Below are 27044 nucleotides of genomic sequence, written 5' to 3'. Positions count from 1 at the left end.
TATTACTCTTCATTTTTCATACTACTCAGAAAAAAAAACAACTTTTAAATAGCTTTAGGTTAGGGTATTAGCCAAAGTTATACAAGTACTTATCTTGGTTTTTGGTTTTTTTTTTTTTTTTTTTTTTTTTTTTTTTTTTTGAGGCAAATCCTTCTTCCTTGAATATGTTCCAGCTACTTCATGCCGCCTTCTTTTCAGAAAAAGAATCACACAGACTCTCAGTGAAAGCAAGTTGTGTCTGGCATTACCTTAACTTGTTCTACAAATTCCTTAATTCTAGAGAACTACCAGTGGAAGCTGTTTAGCCAACAGGGCTCAAAATGGGCCAGTCAGGTGGAAACTTGCATTAAGAAGCCATGGTTAATTCTGTATATTGATAAATGCATGCTTTCAGTTAATTTAAGCAACATGAAACACAGAAGTAGCAGTTTCTAGAGATACTATCTTCTTCGAAGATGTTTTCTGTCTAAAATGAGATAGACTGAATCAGCACAATAGGCAACATACAGGAGAATGGATTTTTCTGGCTAACATCAGGGATCAAATACTGTGATAGCCTCTTAGCTATTTTCATTTATTTTCCATCATGTATTTTCAAATGGTACAGCTGAAGCTTCTCTTGGATATGTTATCTTCTCCAGGGCTTTGGCAATTACTTACTCATATAGAAGACTCTGGTTCAGAGAAGCAGAGAGCTACTTTACACCCACTTTAAATCTGGGGATGAGGACTGTCTGTCATATGTGAATCTGGAGGCTTAGAAGTGACTTGAATGGTGCATGCATTTTTAAGTGCTTGCATAAAAGAAAGATTTCCATCTTTTGTCCAAACTGCAAAAATACAAAAAGTTATTCAGGGTCCTAAAAATTCAAAGTTTAGCAGTAACACATATTTAAAAATATATATATAGAGAGAAAAGTAATAGTACATTTTATTTTGCTGCTTCAGAACAGTAAGGCATCTTCATGCTCAAACCGTAGGATTACAGAATCACAATTCAGGAAAGTACTATGTTTGACCCTTAAGTACTACTGGATATTAATATTTATTGTTAAGATCTTATTTCTTTAATTTTCTTAAGGAAGCAGTTCTTTAAATATTTTAAGCTATGCAGCTGAGCATCCCGATTTGCTTAAGCGCTACCACATACAAATCCATGAATTTAAAACACCACATGAATTCAAGAAATTTTGGACTGAGGTACTTTCCCCTCATTAACAAGAAACAACTTTCTCAAGAACTTTACATGAAAAAGTATCAGGTCTGTCCACTTCCCAAATTACAGACATCAGTCATTTAGTGGGTTTACTGTTTTATGCAATTTTAGAGGCTGAAGCAAGTCACCTTCATTCTTCCGCTCACTCTCTTCTGTGTAGATATTATGGCGCACGATGTAGGATATAACAGAGTCTGGTACGAGGTATTTTACACTTAATCCTCTGCGCAAGGCAGAGCGTATCTGTGTTGCACTGATTTCATTCTGAACCCATTCTTTCACCAGAAAGATATTGTGCTGAAATTTAGTTAAAAGGTCCGATTCATTGATATATGTAGCAGGATCAGAGCCGGCACGGCTAATACACACCAAACCAAACTTTTCCACTATTTCTTTGATGTGTTCTTCCTTCCAGAGATTAGGTGTCTTGAATGTCTGTAGAAAATCAGCCCCACAAAGCAGCTTTAATTCTGGTAGAACTGGAAAGACAAAACAAAATGAGAGATTTCTCTACTTGCTTTGTTTTCTAGGAAGTTTGTCCTTTAAAATTGGTTTTAACTCATCACTTTTTTTAATCATTTACCTTTACTCCAGTTTTCTTTCACAAGGTTGCAAGAAATATTCAACTTGGACTTTATGCATCTGGTCACAATTCCCTACTTCATCATCACTCACAACATACCAAATTATCTGTACAATGTTAAAGGAGAATTATTCCCCCACTCAAGCAAGCAAAAAAGGTGGAAAAGCAAATAAAGGAGATAATTATTTAAGCACAAAGACTAGACTTGGTTGAACCTGGCAACTACAGCCCTGCCTGCTCTGCTCGCTTTGCTCGGGTACTGTAGGACCAACCCCAGGTAGCGAGGCCCTTGCCTGCCACTGTGTTACCACATCTGGCTGTGTTACCACATCTGGGAGAGGCTGCCCTGCTGTGCTATGGCACATACACACAACATCTGCATATTGTTACATTAGCCAGAGAACAACCTAGATTTTGCCTGGGTTTGTGCACCTGTATCATGTAAAACGTGACAGACTGTATCTAATCTAACTACCCTTACTGGTACAATAAGCTAGTTAGTTGACCTACTAAGTTTTATTTTATTTGTAGAAAAAATTTTAACCAGCTGAATATTTACAGATAATATTTTGTGTCATGCGGCCGTGGCATTTTTGCTTTAGTACAAAGAGATCTAAAGCCGGATTTGCTGTACTTTGAATAATGACCTAGAATAATATTTCACTAGTATAATTTTTTTTGTTTTCTCTCAATTTCTTATTTGCTGCCCACTGCCTAAGCCCCAGTACACAACTATCTCTTTCCTCAAAGCCTATTCTACAGCTCTCATCCTTATACCGTCTGAGTATTCTACAAACACGGACTAGGTATTCTCATAGCCTTGCATTCATGTGAAATGAAGGGGAAGGATGAAGGCACTGTCTCCATTTTACATTTATTCGTGGTTGTAAATGGTTAGCACGTCTGTAAATCTTATACAAATAGCTTAAGTCAGTGACTTGAAAAACGAGATACACACCAGTGATAATGCAGGAAAAGCATACCTTTAAGTGCCTTAAGATACACTCAGTATCTTAACATCGGTTAAGTACAGCAATTTCTTCCACCCCTCGTTACATTCCTTCTGACCCCTACAACCAAGGCAGCAGTGGTACTGCTCTGCACTCTCCTGTGCACTGAATACAGCATTACTACAGAAAGGGGCCTGCATGGGACAAGGCCATCTTTTCTTGTCTTTCCATTCACAGATTCTACTCTTCCTTTCCAGTTCCCTGTCCTTACACTTACACATTTTCCAGCCCCCTGCTTTCCAAAGCCTTACCTAGGTTTTACGTCAAGCTTGTTTTTTACTTAACAGCAACCTCCACAACAAAACAGTACTCTGTCCCATGATGTATTAGAGCTAATATTACACCAGGGCTTTTATAGTGTTGATGGGTTTTCTCTAAATGCACATGCATTGCAGTTCGAAGTTAATAGCAGCTAAATTAACAGATTGTAGGCTTTACAAAAAGGCTGTCCATTTTACAAGTACATCTCTGCATATCCCCACATCAACTATGCCAATGAGAAAAATGTGCCTTTGGCCTTTCAAGGGCACTTTGCTAAATGATGATCTGCAGCTTCCACTCTACATAATGGTATGAAATCCAAATGGCTGCTGCAATGCTCCATTTTTTGATCAGTAAAATAGCATTTATTTTAGGCCATGGTATGTCTGGATTAGAGAATTTTTTGCTTGGTTTTGATTGGCAGAGCTCAGTCAATGATAGTGAACAGAAGTGAATTGCAATTCTTAGAAGTGTTGTTGAGGGAAAAAGGAAAGGTTAAGCCAGAGGAGAAATAACTGTTAACAGAAAGGAAGAAGCTGGATTTAAGGTCTACTTAAGGGAGCATGCTGTTGCAATATGCCAGGAAAAAGCATTCAAAAGGTGACAACAAAGTTGTTTGTGTAAGGCAGCTGAGAGACCCGAAGTGCAGGGGATTCAATTAAAAATGAAATGAAGACAATCAACCATATATTTTAAGTAGGAGAAAAAATACTGCACGTGAAGCAATGTATTCGGTGAATCAAGGGAGTCCCTGTACACTGAAAAACAGAAAAAGAATTCCATAGTCTTGTTGTTTTCATCTTTGTCCTGAATGACTAGCACCAATAAGCTATTTTAAGCTTATTAAAGCTGCAATCATTTGTCTATACCTGTCCTTAGTGAACCTTTATTTGCAATATGAATTAAAGTAACTTGGTTATTTCATATGGAACATAATCATGAGGTTCAGCACCATGAAAGAAGTCTTACAGTTTAGTAGGCATATATTTAGTAAAAAATAGTATATTATGGAATTTTGCCACTGCTAAATTCAGCCATTAAGTTTGTCTTTGTGAAAGCTTCCATCATTAGGTGGACTGAGCCTTTCTACAAGCTTCACAGCAACTCCCAATTCAACAGATTTCACTGTTAGGCAGATTATTTTTTTTTTTTTTTTGAGGTTGGTGGGAGGGAGGGAAGAGGAATTGGGTAACAGTTGCCTGCCATTAGAAAGTTACTGTTATCCGACATTTATTTATGAGAAATGAGGGAAACTATTCTGCTCTGAAGTTCTCAGCAGCTCTTGATCACTCCTCATGCCATACCACACTAGGGACCAAAGGAAGTGGGAAGAAACCATTCCATTGCTTCTTGGTGGGCCACATGTTTAATATAGTATTGCAAATCCATTTCACTGCCCAGTCAGTTATATCACTGAAAGCAGGAAAAAGTACTAACAGGATGGTAGCCTTACTCTGTTCAAAGTAACAGATTGCTCTTTGGAGATAGCTGCCAGAAAGAATAATAAAAAATATCCAGCCACTATGTACTAGACAGAGAAACCTATTTCTTGCCCAACCCCCTTCTCACCTAGTTTTTGCTATGCCTTTTGGTTTTGACTGTAGAGGAATCCAGTGATGACTGATAAATTCTAAACTGAGAATCTTTACTGGGAAAGAAACACTAGTTTTAACATTTGTTTTCTTGAGCATTTTTACATAAAAAGCTCTAGAGCTTGAAATAACTACAGAAAGTAATAGCCAGAACAATGTTCTGTAATGGAGAATTAAAATTGTTTTTACTCTTTTCACACTAATTTTCCTTAGTGTGGCAACATGGAATAATCTGACTTGTCACTTGCCAACAATCATTAACCCCATCAAACACAGGATTCCACTGCAGTCCAAAAGCCTTCAGACTTTTTTTCTCTACCAATTCTTTGGAAACTTTTCTATAGCCATCGACAACTTAAATGTACTACTCAAGTTCAAGAAATGCTGCACTACTACAGGAAAAATAACATATCAAAAATCTAGCAGCATCCTAGCAAGGCACAGGGCTAGGGAACATGATAAGATAGGAAACCCAAAACTGACAGTCCTTCCAGAACCTGCCATACTTCTAATGTCAGCAGAAGCTTTTCTGTCCAGAAATGGAGCAAGCACAAATGCATAAGCATTGTGGTGTGGTATCCATACACTTTGTCCATTGTCTAACACTAGAATTGCAATTCTAAGTAATCCCAATACTTTTTGATATTTTTTATTCATATATTCTATGCTTTTCAAAACCAGCAGGACCACAACATACATCTCTGACATATCTGAAGAGATGCTTATAAAATCAAGAAAGAATACAACTTCAAAGAGTCTCCTGTCCATATGGGAGTTATTACAAAACAACTGCACCAGCAGTCAGGCTGGCATTTGGCACAGCTTTTTTTTGGAAGGCAGCTCCAACCCTCAAAAATTACCAGCTACTATGTTCAACTTCTTCATTAATTATTCTAGTCTGGCAAAGATGTATTGTTTTTAATGATAAACAAAGAGTTGTGTTTACAGTTATGAACCAACCTGGGTGCTGGTAAGAAAAGGAATCCTCTGTAGATCTTTCTATGGGCTGTTTGTTTTTCATGAATTCCTTCCTGGACTGGAGCAATCTGAGTGACTCATTGTAATGGTGCCTGCATTTAAAATAAAGGCTTCTGTGTGAGGTAATCCTCTCAAAGATGCACAAAGCGATTACCTGGCACTTTCAGATTCAAGAACACAGTCTGCTTTTATGCACTTTGGATTTGAATACAATGTGTTAAGAATTTAGCATATTCATTCTACCATGAGATTAGTATCAGTGTAGTTAACATTTTGCAGAATTCACAAGCAATCTCTGTAATTGCATTCTGGTTTTCAATTCCTTTTTGAAGTTCTACCATTATGGCAATTTTGGTAGCAACTTTACATTTAAAACATGGAGGTTTTTACTTGAAACAGGATTAAATGATGCTTTAATCAATAGATTTACTTTATTAAATACAACCTCTCACAATGATGTTTCTTATATACCCGTATCAACGCAAAGACTGAGTTACATGGTACAGTCTAAATTCAGTACATGTACAAAGCCATAGACAACCCCTTACATGTCTGACCTAAGGAATAAGTTTATAGTTTCTTGATTTGTAAGTACACTCTTTAGCTCATGCAAATACTTCTAGCCACAGGAATAAGTTGTGCAAGTGGCAGGAACCCACACCTAGACAGGCTGCATAACTATCTCCAGTAATTTTGGATGCTGAGATAAATAAAATAAGGTGATGGAGATATGGTAGTAGAGGGTAGGAAGCAGTAGCTTGGCCTGTGCCTTCCTACATTTCTAATTGTAATCCTGTGTTGCTGTAAACAGACCAAGTATAGTCAAGCACACTAACTTTTTATCACAGACTGACATTCTTGGGCCATGATTCAAAAGACAGGAACTCTTGGCAAAGAGCTCACCACAGGACTAATGTTACAAGGACTGCAAAAGCTTAACTGCTTTAAGGTCTGTTCAGCAGGTGTTTCAAGTGCTGGGACAAAGAGGGTTAAATTATTTTAAAGATACACCAAAAAGGACCGACCAATCTGGCCATCTATCAAGCACTTTGAGCTGTGTAAGAAGCTTTGAATAACTATATAATTAAATCACAAGCACAATTCAACGAAAGTTGGGTAAGATAGATCATTGCCAATTCTAAATTATTCACAGTATATCTGCACCACAATCAAATCTACATTACAAGAGGAATGAATATAGTGCTTTGGTTACTGAAAATACTGTTTTCTTGTCTAGGAAAAATATTCAGGAACAGCAGCTAAGTGGAAACTAGCTCTATCATGTTCCCTCCTCTCTAAAAAAAGCCTTGGGATAGTCTCCAAAATTTCCATACTCAACGCAACAGGCAACTAACAGCACCACCACAAGGGGGACATGAGCTTTGCCGCTTAAGATTCTTTTATGTCATAACTATTTGGAAGCCTCTGCAAAACCCACAGATTTTGATGAAATATGACATTTTCATCTCATCCAGGTGAGACAAGTACTGTAGGAAGAGGTCATTCATGTGTCTCAGGACACAATGTTCTACTGCAGTCAAGCGTAGAATTCAAAATATTGATAAGAAGAGACAGTTAAAGTAAAATGTTTTTTGCTTTTGCCTTGCAACAGCAAAATCTCTATTGGTACTAAAGGCTCCTACCTGATGGAGCTTCTAGTGAAGGCAGCAATTGGTTGTTGGTTCTTTGACCAAGAATCTATAGATTAACCTTCAATACTTGTGAAGAAGCAGAACTCCAAAACAAACTATTGCCTGTTTAAGTGTCTTAAGGATCTAGTCCTGAAGCCATCTCTTTTTTTAATATTAAAATACAATATAAAGCCAAAATACCCACATGTGCTGTTTCATCAGAATGCTGCTTTCCCATTCAAGAGACAGGGCTCAACATTAGATTATGGCACTGATTCAACTCATTGATATAGGTCATCATTTGGGAAAAAAAAAACATTTAAGCTCATTTCTCTCCATAACAGGGATCCATTTTAACATTTTTTGAATTTACTTATAAAATTAGAGGTTCACTTTCCAGGCAGACAGGAAGTGTGGCTGTTCATACCACACTGATACTATTTTGCCTGAGCAGAAAATTATCCAGGTTCTATATACTGTACTTCTTATCCTAAATGACTCTGAAGTGGATTTACAATTTACAAACCCAATCTTCCAAGTAGTTAGTTACTTTACTTGGAGCTCTGCAAGATCAGAGCCTTTGTAAGTAAGATCACGTGATCTATAATATTTGTGGCTGCTTCTCAGGAGGAAAATAGTGTTACAAAACTGAAGTTTAGGAGACAAGTCCCATGCCCAAGCAATACTGCAGGACAGACCTTCTGCTGATTTTTCATACTGTAAGTTTGTAGGATATTCTTATGTATGTTTTGTAAAGTAACAGGTCTGGCTTTTAAATGCTTTCACACAGAGCATTTCACATAGAGCTTTCTAGGCAGTTGTTGGAAGGCACATTTTAGAGCCTTAAGCTATAGAAACAACTGTTTCCAGTTAGAAAGTAACCTAGAAAACGTGGATATAAATGAAGTATCATTGATAGTTCTGACAGCACGTTTGCTTTCTTGAAAGACATCCATGAAGTCTTTAACAATATCTGTTGAATTCTGTATCATCTATGTTTCCAAAAGGTGGCTAGCACAAAAAGTTTGTGTTTTCATACCTTGGCCTGAGATGCATTTATTACCATGGCCAACCATATGGGGAAAAAAGGCACATTTCAAGGTCCTTACATCAAGGTACCAGGTTTTGGCTAAATCGTTTCATTTTTCCTTTCAGCACAAAACCACAGCAAAATCAGTGATTTTGAGGAAAACAACAGCAGTTATAGGCTTGGGTTTAACTTGCCATTAGAGTTAATAAGCAAATTCTTCAAGCATGTGTGAACAGATAAACCTGCAGGAATAATAATGCCAACACAGCTAATCTGAAATAGGGATGCTCTTAACGAATAGGCTTCTTTGTAAACCCTCTTACTTTCTGATTAACATCTCTATATTACCTGCTTAGAGACTTAAAACCAAGAGAATAACGTGAGAGTCAAGAATTTTGCTGCAGAATTCTTTCATTGACTACAATTTTGCAAGACCCTTTCTTGGCAGAGGCTTTCCACATGCATCTAACCCCTTAAATGACACAGGTGCAGTACTGTGGAGTATTGCATAGGTCTGGGGAAAACCTATCAGCTTCGCTCTAGGAAAGGAAGGACTCCAGACAGGGAATACTGAAAGTGATGCAAATTTTCATTCCTCACAGATCTAATATTTTATCTCATAGCAGATGATGCCATAAACAGACATGTTCTGCTTTGCTTGGGTGTTTTACAGGAGCGAGTTCTGTGCATTGATCCAGTAGCTTAAAAGATTTTTGGCAATCAGTATCTTTGTAAAGCAAGGAAAAAAGTAATTACCTTAATACTTTTACTGTTTCTGTCCATGTCTTCTGCTCACTCTCCCATGGATCAACTCGAATCCAGTCAGATGTCTCCAGTGCTAGTTTAGCCATTGCTATCCGGTGCCTTGCTGAAACCAAGCCTTTCTTTCCATAGTCATCATTAACCGGAGACATTATGCCTTCAATTACCTGATACCTTCCTTTTGAAAAAAAGAAAAGCCAAAAAGCAAAAATAAGTAATCTTCACAGAATCTTGAGAAGGTGGGCAGGACCTTGGGAGCTCATCTAGTCCAACCTCTTCAAAGCATCGTTAACTTCAAAGTTGCAAGAGTCTATGAACAACCTGATCTAGGTATTACTTTTAATACAGAAACAGCAATTAAAAAAATTAAAAAGCTGCCTTCTTGTTCCTCTGGGAGCTACTCATAATTACTATCAATATGTTTATCCTACAAGATGATTCAAAAAGGGAAGCTAGATGAACATACAGTTTTCAAGTAGAGATGCTTATAATTTATGATGCAAGCTATCAAAATTGCAAGAAATAATTTAAGTTTTATATTCCAGTAAGTACAGCTTTTATACAGCCAGAGCAATAGATGACTTAACTGACCACTGCTTTTTCCTTAAGCATCTGATGCTTGTTTTTTATCAAAATCATTGTGCCTTTTCATTGTGTTAAAGCAAGAATTAACAGCATATTACTGCAGCTGTGATTAATGCGATTCAGACAAATCAAAAAATTCAAGAAAAAGATGGGGCTAATGGAGTCTAAATTGAGACTTACAGCACTATGTCCAAACATAAGCTTAGCAGCCATTAAAGGCCCTTTCTATCTGGCTGATCAGGTTAATTAAATTTGAAAATATGCCCATATTTTTCTACTCCTGTAACATAATGTAATCATTAACACAACAAGCTCTTTTTCTTAGACTTTGCAGTTCTGGCCTCAAAAAAGGAAACAAACATGTACCTCATTTTAATAAATCAATAGGGAAATAAAGCACTGATACTAGCTGCATCCTCAAGAAACAGAGAGGAGATAAAGGGCATTTCAAATAGACAGAAATGAAACAGTTATTTCCAATGTAGCACAACTATGATACTGAAACGGGAAAAAATCCTCTTCCTTTTTTCTAATTCAATTGTTTCAACAACAACTTAAGTTCAGCAAGTTCCCTCTACTGCTTTGCAATGAAAATGATACCCATGGGCTCATAATTTCTGATACTGACATGTGACAATTTCATATTCTAAAATGAAAGTTCAGTAATCTTGTATTTGTTTTTATATAATAGGGTAAAATTTTCGAAAGAACCTAAGCAAGTTGGACTTACAAAAATAGCTTTAAGGTTCAAAGAGAATTACAGGCCTGTCTCCCATTAAAATGTCAGTTCAAACTTGTTTTAAAACAATGTCATCATAGGCAAAATGGTCAATATAGCAAGATAAAATTTTCTGAAACATGCAAAGTTATGTATATAATTAAGTCTATCTCTTGATCGGAAATTGGAAACAATTTCACTTATGAAAATTATTCTCTGGTACTTTGAGATTATACAATGCTATAACAAATTCTCGTCTAAAGGGAAAGAAATTACTGTTTGAATGCATTAATGTGTTACCCTTATGTCATGGTTTAACCCTAGCTGGCAGCCAGGACCATGCAGCTGCTTGAGCAGTTCTTCCCCTAGTAGGGCAGGGAGAAAAGGCAAGGGAAAAGAAAAAACATCGTGGATTGAGATAAAGACAGTTTAATAGAAACAGTAACAGAAAAGAAAAATAGCAATGATAATAATAATAACAATAATAGAAATAACACAAGTCACTCTCACTGCCCAGTGAATTGGCCCTGTCTGGAGCACAGATTGCAGATCCTCCCTTCTGGCTAACCCTGTTTATATACTGAGCATGATGCCTATGGTACAGAATAGTCCATTGACCATTTCATTGTTCTATCTATGCTCCTTTTTTGGGTGCTGCTTTATTTCACTCCTTTTCCAAGATGCTACTAAGTATTACAAAATAGTACTGATTTAGCATAAATAAAGTTTCCAGAAACTGTACTACTTGCTATAGTAAGCCTCTTTTGCATTTCTATCACAATGGAGAATTAGGCACATGCATTTATCCAGCCTGATTCTTTATACCAAAGTAACTATCCCAAGAAGTATCTTCTAGATTTACAGCAAGTCACTACAAACAGGCAGTACCAATGCACATTAGTCATAATTAACAACAGTATCAAGAGATGCACATTTCACAGTAAGTTTACTGTGTAGGAGATTTTATAGTTGTGTATGACTGAAAACAGCAGATGAGCCAACACACTTATTTTAACATAGTTTGGTACCTTCCTTTTAAAACTCCAGAGCTTTAAAAGTTTCACTAACGTAGGCTTATGTAAAAATATTACAGATGAATGCAAAGCTCATCTCTAGGTTACAACTCAACTCCTTATCATTCAGCATTCACCTGACCCAATTTATACTTCATAATAGAAAAAAAAAACCCACAGAGTTAAACTTGCTGGTAGCTTCTATGACATCAATTAAATGTGACATCAACTCAAATATGCAAAATTTCCCTTTCTGCATATATTGACATTAAAGACCATACAGGTCTCATACACTAGGAAAAAAGACCTCACCCTCTCCCAAAACCACACCCAAACACCAAAAAAACCCCCAAACCAAAAAAACCCAGACAAAAAAGAAAAAAGCATCCAACCAAAACCACCCCAAAGCCCAAACATCAAAAAAACCCAAACCCCAAAGATCCAAACCCCCCAAAACCTCCACTAAGCCAAATATATAAAAAAAATCCCCACTAAAAACCAAACACCAAAAAGCCTTCCTGAAAACCACACACACCTTAATCAAGATGACAGTTTTTAACTGATCACCTACTTAAAGTCTCTGTTCTTTATCTCCAGTCTGTAAGTGCGATCCCAAGAAAATTCTCCAGCCTTTAAGTTTTTTTTCCTGGAGACTGCCCCCATTTCCTTTTGAGCACTGGACAAGGGACTGACTTCTACATATTACTGCAAGAATGTCAACAACTGCAGGACACAGGATTGGAAATTTTTGGTTTGGGTTTTGGAAGGTTTGTCCAGGAATAAACACTTACTCTGCTTCATTAAGCCTGTTCTAGAGGCATAAAGTTACCTACACACCTAAGATTTAACAATACAAGTAAAACAAATAGTTTAAATTTTACTGCATAGTAAATACGCAACATCAAATGCATAAATAAAAAAATAAATTACTTGATGGCCAAGGAGCCAGTCCTCTTTTGTGAAGAAAGTGGCAGCTATTTCAAAACCTAAAATAAGGGGGATGGACTAGATGATATCCGAAGATCCCTTCCAACCCTTACAATTCTGTAATTCCTTGATATAAAACTTGCTATCAGAAGTGAACCATGTTGGAAAATAGTAACAATACAATCTCCTGTTCTGAACATATAAGCAGCAACAAGACCTTATATTAATGTAAGTTTTCATTTCTTCACTGAAACAATCACTGGCACACTTGCTTTTACAGATATAGTTAGTTAATTTGATTATTTAAGATTTTTTTAATCAGCCTTCTAGTGTGACTACACATACATTAAAAATCACATGATAAAACTTTGCATTGAAGTAATAATAATGGTTTCCCTTGAACCCACAACAAATCAACAGCTATCCTCCCAGAACTCTCAGCCTACTAATGCTAGGAAAAGAAACACAAGGATTTTTCATTGTTCCATTTAAACAAAAATATTAATTTTATTTATAGGTTATAATTAACTGGGGTGGAGGAAGGGATATCTAACATTCTTGTTTGGGTTAAATATCAAAAGGATACCATCCTATGCTTACCTTCCCACAACATGTATGTAGAGATTGCCAAGCATGAAAAAGGAAAATAGGCAAGACTTTTTTTACTTCATGTTCAGTCACCTTCTGTGAAGGGAATTCAACAGAAGGAAAATCAAAGGGATGGACAACTCAGCAGTCATTGCACTGAAAGTCAACATGAACAACAAATACAGAGCAGTAATGGACAATCTTTCAGGATAGCTCTCCATAGGATGGATGACACCACCTTCTCCACTTTAGAGTACTTGAAAGATGCATTCACTGAATTAGATGAGGTGCACAAAAATTGTAGTGACAGATGCCATACGAGTATCTAGACAAACATAAATCATGTCTGCCTCTTTGAGTGAACTACAAGGCCTAAAGAAGCAGATTTTCCTCTGTAGTCAGCCAGCCACTTAAATACACTGTAACTTCAGGAACTCCTCCAACAGCTGAATAACTGAACATGCACAATGATCAGTCCTCAAATGGTGAATGATCTCCATGCATTGCATCAATAATAAACATTTCCTATCAAGACCTCAAAATACAACTTCACTTCTATAGAGTCCACTGGATTCATACAAAAAGAAGGAAAGACAGTATCTTGATAGCTATGAAAATGAGCATTTCCTTGAGAAAGGCAGGATAAAACCACCATCTTTAAAGTAACAATGTGAATAATGAACTAGAGTAGCTCTACCCACAAGACACCTTATTCTGAAATTCTCTCAATGAAACTGACTTCTGCCATGTAACATGCCTGGGCAGCAATGGTTCTGAAGATGCTACAAAACAGATGACTAGGATTCCAAAGTCAAATACAGGGCATAACCCAAATAGCACTGCAAGCAGGGGACACCCACTCCTTATTCTGATGGGTTTTAAGAGTAACACAACAAAACCTGTGGAACAGAAACCTACACTTCAACTTCAAAAAGCATTCCTTAAATTCAGAAGAAGGTTAGGACCAAAACTCTCTGCACTCATAACAGTAAACTGAATTTTTACATTACAGAATATTTTCTTTAGGGATGTGGTATGTCTTGCGATGTCTTAAGATTTATGCCTTTGCTGCTTTGATTTGCAGCTCTGCAAAGCACATTCTAGAGCTTTAATTCTTTCTGAACGCTAAGCCACAGGCACATCCCTCTTCTTGCATCTTTCAAGGGTAAAGCCTAATACAATTAACCAAGTACTGCTCTATTAAGCAAACACTGCTGTAAATCTTGTAATGAAAAAATATATCAAAGATTTGTTTCCTTTTCATTTGTTAAGTTCAGTTAATCTTAACTAGTGTCTGACAATATTTATTGTTTATATAGTGAGGAACTAGATCTGATCCAATCCTACACCAATCATGTATCTATATTGCTATACACACTATCAAAACAGTAGGATCAAACTGGGGTTGTTTGTGTTGTTTTCAAATTCCAGTTATGAGAACTGTTGCAGGAAAACAAGCTAAGTCTACATTTATGCTGACTTACTGCTGTTATGAGCTGTTCCTTTCTTAAAATATCAGCCCATTTTAAATAGATGCAGTCCTTGAACAACTAAAATTCCAAATTCCCAAGGCTGGTTAGTGACTAATTATGCCTTGGACTTCTCAGCTCTGCTGCCCAGCAGTGCATCTGACAACCCATTGATCGTGTCACATTTTTCTCAAGTTTTCATACGGTGGTAACTCATTGTCCTTCACCTCCCATTCCTCTGTCTTGTCACAGATAGAAACATCTTGGCTTTCATACCCCTCTCCTTTGCCCTCTATCCCTTTTGGTCTTATCTGGGAACTTGGTGATATAAGTATCCTCCATGCATAATACTTGGAAAGCAAGGTTTTAAACATCTTACACAGATTGACGCTAGTACTATTTCTTTGGACTTTATGGTCAAATGAGAAATAAAGAGAAATAGAAGCATCTGGCATTAAGTAGATGATAGACTAGATTGACAGACTAGAAAGGCATTTCCCACAGTCAGTGCAAGTTTCAAGAAAGTTTTAAAACAAGGGATGGAATCTGAGAAAATTATAGCTATGTGTGAGAATGTATAAAGAGTCAAATTCACATGAAGACACACAAAATCCAGATAAAGAAAATGATTAGAGTTACTCAGTCACACGTAGCTATGTCTGTTGTATTTAAAAGGCAGCAAGACAGGATTTGTCAAGTGATATTAACAGAAAAAGGATTAATTACTTGATGTGTGACAATGAAACTGCAGATACTGCTTAAAGTATCAGAATCTCAATAAAATTCCCAACTTATAATAGGGATGTATGAAAAATAAGATTAGACAGCATTTGAAACTCAAGTGATGTGCAAAAAAGCTGGCAGACAGAATTACTGGCAATGTCAGTCAGGATGAACATCAGGGATAGCCATGTCATTTCTAACAGTAAAACCCAACTGTGAAGTCAGCTCCAGCCAAGCTATTGCACAACTCACCGTTTCTTCCCAATTGGTGATTGAGCAGAAATTCTGAAGTAGCACCAAAAGTAATTCTCACAGCCTCAGAAACACCACTCCTCATGCTAGTTAATTCTTCACTCATTCTAGTTACCTTTTCAGGCATTCAATGTGTATGTTAGCTTGGAAGTGCATTTTTCTTACTGAGAAGGGAATCAATGTGAAGACAGCAGACTGCTAACTCACTTCAAACAAGCTTTAGTTATGTATAACCCACCGTTCTCCAGCCCCACTATCAGCTCCCAGTCTGCAACTCATGCTTCTTAGCAAATAAGCTCCAATTCATCCTCTGCTTCCCTGGCTAACTGCAGAAGTAGAAACAGCACTAAAGACAGAGAATGACAAACTAATTTCCTGAGTGGGAATGGCTCTGCTATAAAACAGGCTTCCAGAATTGATCATTTTTATAACATGTTGCCAACCCCTTTTAAGAAACTGTCTTCACCATAGCAAGAAAGACCACATACCAGATCTGTGTATCCATACATATAAACACATATCTAAATTTACAGTTACTTCAAATAAAGCTACCTCTTCTTGGGGTGGGTAGAGCTTCCACAAGCTAACTGAGGATTCTTACCTTGCAGACTTCCTGGGCTATGCACTCAGAAAACACAGTGATGACACCCAGACACAAATGAAGTCCCCATCTTTAATGCATTAATTACTTCTACTAGTAAGACTCCCCACATTAAACTGGCAAGTCAAAAGACAAGTCATACCCTATCCAGAACTAAGCACTGATATTAGAGAGCTGCAATGTAATGCACAACTTTCATTTCCACCTTTCAAAATTTAATTTTTAATATGTTTTTCACTAGACTTGTTTAAACAAACTGCTCTAAGTAAGGGGTGGAGTCTTTTTACACAGACTCTGGAGCAGCACAGACAATGAATTGTGATTCAGAGAGAATCATAATTCATTTCCCAGTTTTCATCTTTTTTCAAGATAAAGAAGTTACTGGACTATAACACATGGCTTAAACAAAATTACCAATTAGTCTCACATTACCTTTCTACTCCTTGCACACCTGTGTAGCAGAAGCACTTATAAAATTACAGTGAGATTATCCAATTCAAATAGCTTTTTAACCCTTTATTTCTAGTCCCGCGGGAGCAACAAAATCATTTTACAGTTGCAGGACTACAGAGACTTGTAGAGGCAGCTCTCAGAGCCAGTTGTGTAATTCCTCCTCATGAAAGTCAATGTGTTCCCACACTATATGGCGAGCGTGCAGTTGCTGCTTTTACTGCAGTTACGAGACTCACTCCCCCCTCCCCACAATTTGACAGCCAAACTCCTTTTACTACTATTTTCTGTTCAGGTTTCTACTGAGCCACTTCTGGAGGAACTTCTGTCAGATTCCAATAAACTATGATTCCCTTCCAACCTCTTCCAGAAACATACGTGTATATTTTAGCTGCCAGATGGGGGAAAAAAAAAGCCTCAGCAACTAAGTAGTTCACCAAGCTTAAGAGTTCAATGCTTCTCAGTGGCTTTTCTGATTCTTGCTTAAGTTCCTGATGTTACTCACACTTCTCCTTTGTTGCCAAAATCTTCTAGTCTGCCAATATCTAGCTTTTCTGATCTCCTTAATGAACAAATTATTTTGCTAGGAGAGATATCTTGTACCTCTTAGTGAAAATAGCTAACGAATAATTAACACTTCATCTTTTCTCCAGTGTCACCTGGCTGTTAAACTGCTAATTTAACACTTCTTCATATTAAAACATAATGTATCATAAAAACATGGAATTTGAATATGTTTCTTCTCAGGTTCAAAATTGTTAAGCATACTCTTTCACAAGGCTCAGTCCATTCCATGAATATGATCCTAGAACTGTAAATAAAACCTTTGCTTTATTTCCATGAACACTCATTATGATACCTGTTTATGTTATGAGCCAAAGGAAGAGGTAATACTAGACTTTCTATATTGAGTCTGACATGAAAACCTCATATTGAACGATCAATAAAGAAAATTAAAATTAAGCCAGCTCCTTGAGTCTGACATGAAAACCTCATATTGAACAATCAATGAAGATTAAAATTAAGCCAGCTCTAGAGTCACAGCTTATCTATAGCAAGTGCTAAAAATCTTTCTTACTTTTCACAGTAAACCACCATGTGTGTGACGCTAACGACACCTTACTGACCTGTTTGGTGCAGGTGGTCTCTAGCCAGCTCAAATAAACGCATATGCATGTTTGTGATGGGGTTAAAGGAGCCACAAGCTAGAAGAATGAGAGGTATCCTGCTCTTCATTCTGACATCAAAACATTAAAACTCCCCCCTAAAGGAAAAAAAAATTAAAATAAAAGAAAAAAATTAAAGACAAACTTCACAAAGAACAGTCTACCCATTGTTCCTCAAAATAAAAGGAGCACTGTTTTCAAAACTGCATATTCCTGGAACACTAGTAAAAGTATCAGAAGATCAGGCCTCTGTATCATCACAGCACACAGGAAGCAATAGCTCAGAAACACATGTTCTTTGCTATTATTAGCATAACAAAATTCTGTTTGCTCATATACATAGACGGCTAGAAAGCATTTCTAGAAATTCATGTTGTCACTATTATTAAAAAATCTGACAGATTTTAATATGTTTTTTATTTTTAACCTGCCTTTGTCAGAAAACAAGGTTTTTTTCTGTCTTTGTCAACACACTATTAATAACTTTGGAGCCTGTAGGCCAGCTACAAAAGCAGATTATTTTTTTTTTTAAATAAGTTCCTGTGCTCTGTTTAGCTAAATCCTATTCTCCATTTGCAGTGTAGCAAACCGCTGTAGATCAGAGCATACCTGTCACTGTTCCAAGTCCTTATATTCCCTTATATTTCTTCCACTTCTCTTACTTAGAAAAAATTAAGAGTAACAGTTAAATCATTATAAAGTTGATGTTTTATAGCTGCCAACTCTATCAGTTCATTTACAGAGGCTTTTTTCATTTACAGCTGTAGGAACCACATTCAACAGCACTCCCTCTTTACTCTGCTTTACTATCCCTATAGAGAAGCTAACAAACTCATACAAGAAAATCTGTATGCAAACTTTACAGGTTCTTTATTCAGAAAAATCAAGCTCAGGGTGTTTTTCTGTTCAATATCAGCAATTCTGTAAATGTCTTTTCATTGCATAGGTAAAGGTCTTTTTGCCTTGAAACAGGTAGCAAAACATTATTATCTGTGATTAACTGAGAAAGAAATAATTATTAGGTGGTGTCAGTGTTCTTTTGTAGTCCCAACTTTTTGCTAGATTCTATTCCCACAGATAGTCAATGCTGAACTCTCAATGATAAATCAATTCATTCCAGACTAAGAACTTCCTAGAAGCAGAACCATTTTACAGTAATAACTACGATGCTGCTGCTCAGCATCCAGCCCTGCAAACAGGCTTATCACAATCTTATATGACCACCTAAAATCAATGACATGGCCACATAACTTTACCCAACTGCCAAGCTATCAGTCAGCACCTCACTCAAACACACACATGTTCAGGGGGAAAAACATATCCCTTCTTCCCTGTGACATGTATCAATAGCAGCTCTAGCTCTTACATCTGCTACTTGATGGCTCTGATATCCTCTTTTCTGTTCTGATTAAGTGCAGTTTACATTTCCTTTCCTTTTTTTTTTCCTTTTCTTTGCTATCTTAAAAGTTATTAACTGAACAATTTCTTTTCTTTTTTTTAAAAGAAGCATTTATTTCCATAGACTTCTCCGTTTCTCACCTGAAACAGATGTGTTGGATGATTTGATCGCAGCTCTTACTCATTTATACCTCGGAGACTCTAGGGAAAGCCTTCACCCTGTAATTCTTAATGATAAACAGACAGTACTGCTCAAAACTCAAACCAAAACAACAAAGGACAAAAAGGAAAAAAAAATTCAAACCAAGAATGTAGTAACATTAAACATGTAGAGAAGAGGCATTTCAAAAGACGTTTTTATACATATATACCCCGACACACATACCATACATTAAAAAAATAATATATGTAAATAAAAAAAATCAAAGTATCAGCATTTTTATTCCTACTATCCCCTATATAGGGTATCCTAAGCTTATTCAACAGGTATAGTACAACTTTTAATAGTTCAAACAAACTTTCTGATTCAGCCACTATCTCGGCTCTTATTACCTAAGTTTTAAAGTCATTAGACCATCACCGAAAATAACAGGAAAAAAGAGCTTCAGCTAATCTCTCTTAAAAGATCAGAGGAGAAAACTTTAAACACAGAAATTTAAACCTAAAAGAGGAGAAAGTCTCTTCACTTTATGTGATGCAGTGGCAGTCACACTTCCTTTAAGTGCTACAGCATCCCAGGGTCCCTACAATGACAAGCCTCATTCATAAAATGTATAGTAAGATTTTATTTTGATTAGGTATTCACCATCTGGCAAACCAGTTTCAAATCCTCAGTTTCTTGAGAGAAGGGGTAGAAAGTCAGTGAAAAGTTACATTTGTACTGAGGCTTTCGCACTCCTGTATAACTACTGTAGCTCTGAAACTATCTTTATATGATTGATTTCCTGCTGCCTTGCTTAAAACTGGCAAGATTTTAGCAGAGTCAGCTCTGCTATTCAATGTTTGCTGCATCAGGACCATGTCTGTGTGTGCACCTCAAAGGAGCAAATTCAAAGCACCTAAATTCCCACTAGGAAAAAAACCCCTGTATTTCAGAATTCTAAAGAAAATGCTCAGCGTGTTAGTGCAGAAAGTTTTTTTAAAGCAAGAGACGCAGATGCTAACTGAGCTATGAAAGCTTCTTTTGATTGATGAGATTAATATTTGAAATAATTGCCTATGATAGCGAGACTGCACCTTCTACTTTCAACTAGTTGAAAAGCATTTGCCAGAAACCTTGGGAGCAAGTCAATTAACACCAGTATGATCGAGCAGTACTAGTAAGTTTTGTATGTTTAAGAGTATAAAACTTGACTTAATTTTAAAAATATAATTCTGGTTTTCAAAAGAAACAACCATGTTTCATTTTTCCATGAAGTAGTCAGTACTTTTTATCTTTTGTCATCTTTGCTGTCTGTCTTCAAAAGTCATAAATAATGGAAGCAAGAGAAAACACAGCGCTGACAAGAGACTGTGAAGGTTTGCTGCTTTGGAATATTATAGGAACTTACTTTTAGTGACAAAAGAAAGGATGTAAAGAATAAGATTTAAAGAGACAAGGTATGTTCCCATTTCATACAATAACTGTGTATGGCTCCTTCTGGTGAGCGCTTCTGAGTCTGTGGGCTCTGCCCTGGGCAGATGTACCAACAGCCTTGGCCAAGCAGGTACCGTCTTATAAATGCTAGTTATCTTACACATGAGTGCCTGCCGTTTAGAAGCTTTCAACAATGTGGTACATCATATGGCTATACATACAAGTGCAGATACCTTCAAATGAGGAGGTCACACTTAAGCTATATAATAAAAAGTTTTATGATGGAAAAATCATTATAATTTTCATTAGAAAATTCCAGCAAGTTCTTTTTCTATTGCCTATATTCCTACAATATGTCAATAATAGATGACATTATAGATGACCACCGTTAAGTTCTGCTGAAAGTCAGTAATTAGAGCCATATCTGATTAATTATCAGAAGCACAATGGACTGCTGAGCAGTGCAGTCTCATTCATGAGCTGTTAAATTAGTAAACTGGAGGACAAGACACTGATACGTGCACACTATGAGGCAGACTCACCCTTGAGGTAAAATTTCTGCAAAAAGCAGAAATAAACTGAATCCTAGCACAGAATAAAAGCGTTATCCCCTCCTGTGAGGGTGAATCTAGACTAATTTAGATGAAATTTTGATTAGAACAAGTTCAAAGCCGCCCACATCCACTCTTCTTCTTGGCCACATCATTAGCTCCTGTAAATTCATGCAGCTGCACTGAGCCCAGTGGAGTTACACCAGTTAACATTAAGGATGTTATGATCGCAAGACACCTTTTCAAAGTCAGAAAAGTCCATTTTTGTAGCTAACCCAAATCATAGCAAACCACAGTACACAAATATCCCTCGAAAATATTACTGGATATCAGATTTTTCTCATGCTGTTCCTAATGGAAGTCATTGCCATAACAAAAGTTACACCAGTCAGTAAGTTCCCAGCATGTGCTGTCACTGAAATCAATCCTCCACAACAGTGACAAATATTTACCTGTATATCCCCACCTTCCACTCATAATGAACATAACAAAATCTGGGTAAGAGAAGAAATGAAAAATGTATAAACTAGGGTGATATTTTATTTGCTCATCAGAAAGTTACTCACCCCAGCCAAGAAGAATTTTACAAGGTGCACATAAATATTACACATAGCCTAATATGACACTCTAATCCTCTAAAATAGCTTTTTCAGGGCCACATGATGGATCGTATTATTGTTAAATTCCAGTGACTCAGGTGCATTTCATTTCTTTGACTTTCATTGGAAAGCCATTAACAAAGTGTATGATAGGATATAAAGTCTTGTATCAGATTCAGCTTATCAGGAGTATGAAGTTGCCCCTCCCAATCCCCACACCAGACTTTTAGACAGAAAATGCAAGTCCCATTGCAGTTTCTAAAATAGCTTCAAAGGAACTCACAAACTTGATGACCTTCAGTCTTGTTGCTATTTTCAATAGAGCAGCAGTTTATATAACCTTATAAAAATCATTTGGGCTATTTTATATGTTTCTGTGAAAATGTCCCAAAGCACAAGAAATATTGTCTTTAATAACACATAAGGTTCTTTTGCTTAACATAGAATATCAGCTTTATTTTGGGGTACTCGTCATTTTCTTCAGCTTTGTCCAGGCAGCAATTTTCCCAGCAAATGGTAGTGACCAAAAAGCTATCCACAGACAAGTCACCTCACAGAAAACTGCAATGTATCTGTGGCCCAAATTCCAAGTCCCTTGGCATCTAACAGAGAAAGCAGCCTCAGCAGAATTGTCTCTTCGTCTCCTGAGATTAGAATCCTTCAGATCACAGCACAATACTTCACTCTTGCAATTTCTTTATTCCAGACTATAGCAGTGGGAAATTATCTTCCACAGTTCTGAAATCAACTTAAACATGATTTACACTTGTTTTGTCCTTTTAATGATTTTTTCCCTTCCAAATAAAAGCTAGTTCTGTTTTTAATCTTCACTCACAACCATTTGTGCTCCATTGCTAAAAAGAAACTGCAGTTGAAAGGCACTAAACAAGAAGATTCACCATAAAAAGCACACATGGATAAATCATGAAAAGTGTAAATAATAAAATGACCACAAAACATATATTCTGCAACATATGCTAAAAATTAATCTCCAGTTAATAATGAATACAGTAGCGCCTTAAATGATTTTTCAAGTGCAAAAAATTTGAGCAGAATAGTTCCTTAGCACAACCTTAAAGAAAAAAAGATACTCTCAATACACACATAACAGTGCCAGTGAATTCAAGTCAACTACAACATAACTGTTGCAGGTTTGTAAAGAGAATTACACAGTGGGACACAAGTGTCTGTCTGGTTCCCAGTGTCTACCTGATAAAGTCTCCACAGAAATCCTCCCAAGATAGTATTCTGTAGGATATATTTTTCTCAATATTCTTAATCTGGACCCTCATCCTGCAAAATAAACCCATTTACAGGCTGCCTATTACCTGAACAGCAGTATGGAATTCAACAACCACTGTTCATGCACATCAACAGTAAACTCCCATGTAGTTAACATGCATAAGGTTTACTAAATATTTTGAGGCTGTCAGATTTATCTGTTGTCTTTCAAGTAAAAATGCAAAGACAAACCACAACATAACGCTCTTTATGTTCTTTCTTTATATTCTCAGGGCAAATCATGGAGTAACCCCAATTTTTTAAAAAAAAAAAAAAAAGGTATTATTTCATTCTACCTGCCCCTAATACACTCAGCAACGCTCAGAAAGAGAGCTCCAGTAGTTTCATCTAGTTAGAAAGCCAATGTTAATTGGAAAGAAAGTTAAAAAGGACCAAGTTGGCAAATTACACACGTTCAGAGATCACTGGGTAATGCAGGATCTCAGCAAGCTTTATGTAACAGCAGTCCCTGCACCTTTGTTGTAGCATTTCAACAAGGTCTAAAGAATACAATCAGGTCCTGGCATCTTCTTGTATTCACTGCATTATGATCTTTATATTCACTTATCCAATAATCCCTAGTGATCTCTCAACATTTAACACTCATCTCCTTGCCTATTCCTTGTCCCCTTATCACACTAATAAATAAGCTTCTTTTTCTACAGTTGTATAAACTGTTTTAAGTAACCAATAGTCATCCTTCCATTTGCATGTACAAGTCAGTCATCCACAAAGACTAATATATTGATTTCTAGAAATAGAGGATACATGCAGAACTGCAACCTAGGATGGCCATTTTTAAACAAACTGCTGATTTAGTGAAAGTACCAACTTGTCTGTCAAAGAGACCTCCTACTAAAACTTCAAGAGTTCCTTTTGAGAAGCCATTCAGAATGATTTTTCTTCTGTCAACTTCTCCAGTTTCCTTAAAGTTAGCAAAATACATTTAGCAGAACCTGAGGCAAATCTAGTAATAGACATACAGCTTGCACACAAATGGTAGATCTAAGTGGTAAAGAAAGCATCTTCAATCGCTAAAATCTGTTCTTATAAAGCTGGCTTTAAAAAGATAGCAAACTAATGAAACCCCTAGAAGTACTACTGCAGAACACTCACATGCAAAATAATCATATATAGCAACCACAGGCTAATGCAGGATTTCCAGAACATCCACCAAGACTAAAGTTAAAGTGTCAACATCCATAATCCCACTCTTTCCTATTTCAAAAAAGGGCTATTTGTTATCTACTGTGTTAGGAAAAATTAACTCCTGATGCTGTTTCTGTAGTTAGGAAAGAACACCTCACTGGCCCTACAGTTACGTGGAAGGGGTCTTCTAGCAAGTAAAGTATTCAAATAAAATTAAAAACTTGATTAAGGTGGCTGTCTTCCCATGCTTCAAAGTTTACCTGACCACCTCCAGGGAGCAAGAGGAATTCTTCTACAACATATAGAACTGCTCAGTTTGTTAAGTGCATGATAGGTCTTCCCATTTTCCTCTGAAATTTCAGCTATTAGTTACTGCCTGAAGCAACAAACAACTCAACAGCTGAGGTTAATAACGCATATATAAAGCTGCTCTTAGAAACAACATGCCCTCCTGCACCAATTCAGTAGCATCCAGGTGTTCCTAAGTGTAGCAAACTCGACAGTGAGAAGGCTATTTGCATTTACATTTTTAAGCCATCAAAATGAAAAGCATTATGTGCATTTCTTACACTAATATATGAATTTGCCTAGGAGCACTGAGGATTTTGCATAGCAATGAGGCAGCTGAAGTGAATGGCTCCTAGGCTCAAGAATTCACATTGCTTGTTATCTTTATATTTTAATTACAAGATTAATTTAGAATTTCTACTTGCTTCATCTTGTAGAACAGAAGAATTCAAGGAAATTACATAAACATATATGTGCCCTGCCTGTTGTCCACAATCTTTTGCTTGCTCTTGAAGAATATCTCCTCTGTTCAGGTAGCTCTATCTACCCAAAGAAAAAGAAATGAGATGCTAAATCAACTACAGTGAAATTAAGTACCTAATTACAACTGCAATCACATTGCAACTATCACACTAGATGTTTATAAGTTATTATAAAACTGAAATAAACATTAATAACCATACAGTTATACCATGTTCAAAACTTTGACTGCACCTCCTCTGGTTTTTGGTGACAGCCAATACAACCAAATGCTGGCATCAAGAGAGGCAAAAAACCATCTGGGATTGTTTGGTTTGGAGAGGAGGAGCTTGGGGGAGGCTACAGCTGAGCTTGACAAAATGATAAAGGCACTAGATAAACTGAATGCAAACTTCTCCTTGCAATTCTAGATGTAGGGAGCAGTCAGTGAAAGCAATAAATTTTTTTTTACAATAGGTGAAAGCATACACTAGGAAGATAAATACATGGTGTCCCTAATGAAGCAGCTGTGACTGGTGGCAGGGAATACTGGGGGAAGCAAGTGGCCAGGTTAGCTTCTCTTAATTGCATCTCCTTTTTTCCATTGCCCAAGACAGATAGCTGTGCTGGACTGGCCACCAGTCTGACACAGTATGGCATTTCTTGTGGTTCTTAACATCTCCGTTATACTTTGTAAGCCCATATGGATGGCTCATTTCTCTGTTTCTTCTCATTAAGAAAAATACAGAATGCTTGGTGGGCTGAGGTGCTTCTATACCATTTTTTTGAGTGGTGCATTGCACTAAACAACAACATGGGGGGAAAAAAAACACAGTTGTGAAGGTGGCTCTTGCCATGCAGGCAGCCCTCCTTCAGGGCAATGACACCCTGCCATGGACAGGGTTAACAGCTTCACCCAACACATTTCATCTGCTGCACCACCTGCAGCAGGAGCTACTGACACATTTTATGAATTAAGAGCTTAGAAATCATCACTGCAATGAAATGTGATTTGTCTCATTAGTATATTTTAAAAGGCAGAACCTCAAATGGCTCAAATTCCCCTTCAATAGGACTCTCACTTGTTGTAGGCTCAGCCTTTGAGATTCTCAAAGGTCTTTTAGAGCATCTAAACAGTAATTAGCTTATCCTAGCTAAATTCTTCAATTTGCTTTTCTGAAGTTAAAGGCATGAAGCTAATTTATTGCTACAATCAAACAATATAACTAGACTTAACTAGCAAATAATGCCTGAAAAATGAACTACCGGCACATATTGTATTGCTACAAAGCTTAAAGAAAACAAACATCAGGGATCATTTATAAAACCAAACAACAGCTGTTGCACAAGGGGAGAAACAACCTCTTCAAGCGCAGGAGAAAGATGAGTAAATTACACCATGAAAGCCAGGTAGATAAAAAAAAGTAGCGATATATCCTCCTGTTTTCTTTAACTCTGACAGCTGAGGAGTTCTGGGGAAAGAAAGAAAAAAGTAAAGATTTAATTTGCTGTTTTAAATATATATATATATGGTTCTGGGTGTGCGATTTTGACATGGAGAGCACGACTCCGGTCCCAGCAGGTTTATCACAGCCTGGGGACAGCCCGGCCCGGCTGCCACGGCCGCCAGCAGCTCCCCGGCCGGCGCCTTCCCCCGCTCCAGCCCGTGCGGTGACACCGCGCACCCAGCCACCACCCGTCCCCTCGCCAGGGGCCCACCTCGGGGGTCCCCCGTCCCTCTCCTCCGGGTACGCGGGCGGGCACCGCCGCCGAGCTACGGCCCGGCCTTGGCGGTGCAGGCCGCCGCCAGGCTCAGGCCCTGTCGGGGAGGCAGCGCCGAGCCACAGGCCCAGCGGCGCCGCCGGCCCGCCGCGCTCCGCCTCCCCGCCAGTCCCGGCTACCCGCCCGGGGTCAAAGCCCGGCGGCGGGAGGGCCTCACCCGGCCTGGCCCGCAGGGACGGACGGCGCCAGCCCAGCTCCATGTCTCAACACGGGGAGGGACGGGCCGCCGCGGCGCTCGGGCAAGCCGCCACCCCGCCGCTGCCTCCTCCCCTTCCTCCCTCCCGCCTTACCGGGGCCGGGGCAGCCGCTGCCGGGTCCCTGCGGGACAAGCCCGAGTAGCGCTGCGGTTGCCTCCCTCTTGCCCCCTTCGGCGGCGGTCGCTCCGCACTGCCACCTACTCCCGCCG

General features: G+C 37.8%; 1 protein-coding gene across 7 annotated transcripts; it reads right to left on the bottom strand.

Moving 5' to 3' along the window:
- Positions 1-105: 105 nt before the first annotated feature.
- On the bottom strand, positions 106-27044 carry NMNAT3 (nicotinamide nucleotide adenylyltransferase 3). 7 transcript variants are annotated; one of them, XM_014960663.1, is made up of 7 exons: positions 26929-27044; positions 26219-26328; positions 19095-19180; positions 17517-17653; positions 9058-9241; positions 5623-5732; positions 106-1695 (listed from the first exon to the last, which is right to left on the bottom strand). In XM_014960663.1, exons 4-7 carry the CDS (start codon positions 17623-17625, stop codon positions 1289-1291), a joined length of 810 nt encoding a protein of 269 aa, XP_014816149.1. In that variant the 5' UTR covers positions 17626-17653; positions 19095-19180; positions 26219-26328; positions 26929-27044; the 3' UTR covers positions 106-1288. The 7 variants fall into 7 exon arrangements, with proteins under 7 accessions (XP_014816149.1, XP_014816148.1, XP_014816151.1 ...); XM_014960662.1 differs by lacking the exon at positions 26929-27044 and adding an exon at positions 26796-26901; XM_014960665.1 differs by lacking the exon at positions 26929-27044 and adding an exon at positions 26576-26716.

Source organism: Calidris pugnax, unplaced genomic scaffold (genome assembly GCF_001431845.1).
Source record: "Calidris pugnax isolate Ruff unplaced genomic scaffold, ASM143184v1 scaffold398, whole genome shotgun sequence".
Lineage (NCBI taxonomy): Eukaryota > Metazoa > Chordata > Aves > Charadriiformes > Scolopacidae > Calidris > Calidris pugnax.
This window is presented reverse-complemented; position numbering and strand designations above follow the sequence as displayed.